The sequence below is a fragment of the Chiloscyllium plagiosum genome, unplaced genomic scaffold (genome assembly GCF_004010195.1).
Source record: "Chiloscyllium plagiosum isolate BGI_BamShark_2017 unplaced genomic scaffold, ASM401019v2 scaf_13215, whole genome shotgun sequence".
NCBI classification, from domain to species: domain Eukaryota; kingdom Metazoa; phylum Chordata; class Chondrichthyes; order Orectolobiformes; family Hemiscylliidae; genus Chiloscyllium; species Chiloscyllium plagiosum.
In genome coordinates, this window is record NW_025215354.1 from 103,577 (window position 1) to 109,215 (window position 5,639).

The 5,639-nt window shown below is 46.3% G+C and overlaps 1 protein-coding gene across 1 annotated transcript in view; it reads left to right on the top strand.

Annotated features, from left to right (window-relative positions):
* slc5a1 (solute carrier family 5 member 1) overlaps positions 1-5,639 on the top strand; it is a 109,845-nt gene that overhangs the window by 102,828 nt on the left and 1,378 nt on the right. The window contains exons 13-14 of the mRNA XM_043686827.1: positions 1,410-1,625; positions 2,047-2,155. Of these exons, the coding sequence (XP_043542762.1) occupies positions 1,410-1,625; positions 2,047-2,155 (325 nt within the window). The remainder of the gene's footprint in view (positions 1-1,409; positions 1,626-2,046; positions 2,156-5,639) is intronic.

The window sequence follows — 5,639 nt, forward strand, 5'->3', positions numbered from 1 at the left end:
CCAATCTTGCCCCATTTGCCAGCACCCGGCCCATATCCCTCCAAACCATTCCTATTCATATACCCATCCAGATGCCTTTTAAATGCTGTAATTGTACCAGCCTCCACCACTTCCTCTGGCAGCTCAGTCCATAAAAACTGTTGCCTGAAAGCAATTTCCCCCCATTATCCTTAGATCCCTTTACGTCATCGGATTTTGGTTTTGGTTTTAGGATTTGGACATGCGTCCATCACTATTTTAAACACACTCCATGATTGAACTTCCGCAGCCCTTTGGGGCAGAGAATTGAAAGATTTACAACTGTCTGAGTGAAAATGTTCTGCTCATTTCCACCCTAAGTGACTTATTTGGAAATGGAGAGCTCCCCCAGTTCGAGACTCTCCAGTCAGAGGACACAGCCTATCTACATCTTTCAGTTCTTTACCATTGTGTTGTTCAAGCAGCTATCAAATGATGTTGTAGAGACTCAATTGTTTTTGTCTTTCCCCATTGAGTCCGATCACAAGCAGCACATCCAAGGTTAATGTTGAAGTGAGAATTAGACAATGCATGGGGTTGGGGGAAGCGTAAAAATGGCACAGCCTTGGAGAAAGATGCCTAGAGATCCAGTTTGTCCATGCACTGTGAAGTTTTACAATCCACGGTGTGCCTTTGTTTTCCTCACGGCATCGCTGCGGCCTAACTGACAGGCCTGGCTCCCTGACAGGTGGGGGACATCTGGGAGAGTCACCCAACAGCACATCAGGAACCAAGATGGGTTCCTCCATCCCATTGGCATCTTTAGATTTGGGATAGAGAGGGGGACCCAATATTGCTTAGAAAACAAACTTGATGTCCTGACAGAAGAGGGGCTCTCCTTTCTCCGTCGTCCATAAGCAGCGCTGGAAAGATAACCACCTTCTCCACAGAGCTCTGCTCACCTCACTCGATCTCCAGTCTTCCTGTGGTCTGAATTAAACCTGTCACCTACACGTGGTACTACTTTCTCTGCGGTAAAGGGAGAAATGATTAAATTGAAACAGTTAGAATTCTGAGAGGGCTCAAAGAGGATGTTCCATCAAAACTAGAGTACCGACAACTACAAGGCATGCTCTCAGAATGAGAGGCCAACTATTTCGGACTGGGGGTGGAAATGCATTCTGACATTCAGAGGATTGTAATCTTGCCTGGAGAGGTTGGACGTTCAGTCATTGGGTGTTTTCAAGCAGAGACTGATTGGTTTTGGGACTCCAATGAAAACAGGGGATCAGGCAAGAAAATAGAATTGAGGCCAAACAGCACCTTGATTTCACGAAAGTGTAGACTCCAGCAGACATTCCTGAAACGATGACAGACCTGCATCCTGTGTGAAACAGTCAGCCGATTGGTTGCTCTCCCTATGATGTATTAATGTGATCTTGTTATTGCAGGGTGCGTTTTGGGGTTTGATATTTGGCCTTGCCACTGGCTTGTCTCGAATGATCCCGGAGTTTGTGTATGGAACGGGCAGCTGTGTGCGTCCGAGCAACTGTCCCAAGATTATTTGCGGCATCCATTACCTGTACTTTGCCATCATCCTCTTTGTCGCCACCAATGTGATGGTGCTCATTGTGTCCTTCCTGACAAAGCCAATTGATGATGTTCATGTGAGTATGGGCTTCATTACAGCACTATCCCTACCCCTGCAATCGGACTGCTAACCATGGCATGGTGTGGGTAATCCATGTGTTTGAGATGGTCCAACTTTATTGTGTGTCAATCAATATCTTTGGGATAAAGCCTGGTTTTTGGACAATTCAGGACTTCCATTGTGTTTGGAATGTTTGGATGATACATGTTTTTGGAATGCTCCATGTGTTAGGAATATTTGGGTGAGGCATGTGTTCGGAATGGTTGGGAGGAGCCAGTGTTTGGGATGGTTACAGTGCTGCACACATTGTGACACCCATGTTCCTCAGCCTGAATGTGGTACACACACAGTTGCAGGTCCCATTTGTGTTGGAAGATTTGAAAATGAGTGTTTGTTTCACAGTTGAATTATAGTCACAAATGTCATTTTTATTTTAGCTTTACCGACTGTGTTGGAGCTTGCGAAACAGCAAAGAGGAACGTGTCGATCTGGATAATGACGATTGGAAGAATGAAGATAATGATAGCAAAATGGATATTGATGAAGGTGACATTGCAAAACATTTTCACACAGCAGATAATGACTGTATCCACCTTCCCGGAACTATCTCCCAGTTTGACTCCTACTTTTTAATACCTTCTTTCTCTTTATATATATTGTATACATATTTACAGAACAACTTCAGTTATCTGAACGTCAATTATCCGAATTTCGGATTATCCAAACAAGATCTCAAGGTCCCATAACAACATTATCCGGACAATCAGTCATCTGAACCAATCAGTCCCTACCCGTCCCAATTGGATAATTGAGGTTGTCCTGTGTATATATTGTGTGTATATACATGTACATACACGCGCACACACATAAACAACAGACTCACACACAGACCCACACACACAGACACAGACACACACACACACACACACTCACACACACACAGACACAGACACGCTGATGCACATACAGACACACACAGATACACATACACAGACACACACACAGCGGTGGCACAGAGGTATATGTTCTGGGAGTGTGGAATAGGTTGTTATTGAGGAGAAAGTGAGTCTGCAGATGCTGGAGATCAAAGTTGAAACTTTATTGCTGGAACAGCACAGCAGGTCAACAATAGGTTGTTATTGTAAAATTTATTTAACAATGTTTAAGAGGCATCTTGATAGATACACAAGTAGGTAGGGAATGGAGGGATTTGATCACATGGAGGCAAAAGGTTTTTTGTTTAGAGGCCTCATGAGTCGATGCAGGGTCTGTGGGTCGAAGTGACTGTTCCCCTGCTCTGCTCTGCTTCATTTAAAGCAGATGGTGAGGTGTGAAACTGAATAGGAATCCTTTTCCTGGGAGTTGGTTTACTTACAGAATGTGACATGACTCACATCTGCCTCTAACCTACAAAAGCTTTATTTGCTCAACGTGCTTCACACTTGATGCTTGATTCTCCCTTCACCGTCAGGTCAGAAATGGTGATGCTACCAAATGATTGCACAGTGTTCAGCACCATTTGAGACTCCTCCAAATACTGGAGCAGTCCATGTTCAAATGTAGCAAGACCCGGACAATATCTCGGCTTCAGCTGATTAATAAAATTAACACCACCCAGGGCATCAACCATCTCCAAAAGTGAATGCCACAAATAATCTTCCCCTGATATTCAATGGAATTACCGTCACTAAATCCTGCACTCGCAATATTTTGGGGTAGGATTGACCAGAAACTGAATTGGACGAGCCATATAAATACTGTGACCACATCAGCAGGTCAGAGGGTGGAATACTGCAGTAAGCAACTCACTTCCTGACTTCCCAAATCCTGTCCACAAACTACAAAGCACAAGGCAGGAATATGATGGATGGGTACGGCTCCACCACAGAACATCCAAGAACGAGGAAAAAGCAGCTCTCTTGATCTTCAAAAGCCACTCCCTCCACCATTGACGCTCAGCAGCATCCAAAAGATGCACTGCAAAAATTCACCAAATCTCCTGAGACACATCTTCCAAATCCTCAACTACTTCCACCGAGAAGGACAAGGGCAGCAGATACATGGGAACACCATCACCTGCAAGCTCCACCCCCCACCCCTCCCAAGCCACTCATCATCTTCCTTCACTGTGGCTGGGTCAAAATCCCAGAATTCCCTCCCCAAGAGCATTGTGGGTCTAACGGACAATGCAAAGACTGCAGCGATTCAAGAAGGCAGCTCACCACCACCTCCTCACAGGATATTGGGGGTGAGGTCACACCTTGTGTCAGCAGTCAGCTGCTTCATGCCAGGGTCAGCTATGGAAGGGAATGGTGGGAAACTATGGGGTTGGAAACTACAATCAAAATAGACACCTATTGATGTCTCTTTGCCCAATGAACTGTGATGCGAGAACTGCTTTTCAGTGATCCCTGAACTGTTTTGAATAACCTAATGCAAACCTTATAATAAAACCCACCCCTACTGCGAAGTAGAATTGAACGTAACTGATGTTTTGGGACAGTCCAATGTAACAAATCTATCGAACTCCCTCTTCCTTAAATGTGAACCATTTTTCACAACACGAAGTCTGAACAAATTGTATCCAACTAAAGGCGGATTCGCCATAACATTAACAATCATATCCTCCATGGTCAAATAATTTCCCGATACACTTTACCAATGTTCAGGAGATACCCTTCACATCATCAATAACAGTAGCATCCAGCAAAAGGTTGAGTTAGATCGACACTATTGTCATACCCACTTGAAATCTTATCCCAAACCCAGCTCCTGGTATACCCACCACGCTGATCTAACGTTCTACCCTTACATCCACAAGATATCCTGCCCCTCAGGAACCCAATCCGTTACCCACCTGGCATTCTATCCCATCTCTCACCTGTTGTCCTATCCCATCACCCACGTGGCATCCTATCCCATCAGCCACCTGGCATCCTATCCCATCTCCCACCTGTCATCCTATCCCATAAGCCACCTGCATCCGTACTCCCTCCCCAACTTCTTGCAGTCACTGTCAAAATGGCTGCCCAACATACAAACATCTTGCTTCCCGGAATAGAGCAGCTATTGCCGTTAATAAAAAGTAAACATATTTTCAACTCGAGTACTGATCCTGCACTGAGTGGATCCTGGCCTAGTTTCCTCGGACAGAGATGCCCAGGAAAGGCCAGACTCTTTAGTCAGACCTGTTCCAATGGTCACCATATGATCTGGACCAAATCTTGTCTTCAGTCTAACATCCAACAAGGATCACTTCACAGATCCAATAACAGATCCCCAGGAGTGAGTTCCAGACTGGAATCTAATTGAGGGGTTTATGCAACCCCCACCTTTTCCTCCACGACATCGATGACTTTATCAGCGCTGCCTCGTGCTTCCACGAGGAGGTTGAACAGTTCATCCACTTTACCAACACCTTCCACCCCGACCTCAAATTTACCTGGACCGTCTCAGACTCCTCCCTCCCCTTCCTAGACCTCTCCATTTCTATCTCAGGCGACCGAATCAACCGAATAAACCGACCGACCGACCGACTCCCACAGCTACCTGGACTACACCTCCTCCCACCCTGCCCCCTGTAAAAGCGCCATCCCATATTCCCAATTCGTTTGTCTCCGCCGCATCTGCTCCCAGGAAGACCAGTTCCAATACCGTACAACCCAGATGGCCTCCTTCAAAGACCGCAATTTCCCCCCAGACGTGATCGACGATGCTCTCCACCGCATCTCCTCCACTTCCTGCTCCTCCGTCCTTGAGCCCCGCCTCTCCAATCGCCACCAGGACAGAACCCCACTGGTCCTCACCTACCAGCCCACCAATCTCCATATATAGCGTATCATCCGCCGTCATTTCCGCCACCTCAAAACGGACCCCACCACCAGGGATATATTTCACTCCCCTCCCCTCCCCTATCAGTGTTCCGAAAAGACCACTCCCTCCGTGACTCCCTCGTCAGGTCCACACCCCCCACCAAACCAACCTACACTCCTGGCACTTTCCCCTGCAACCGCAAGAAAAGCAAAACTTG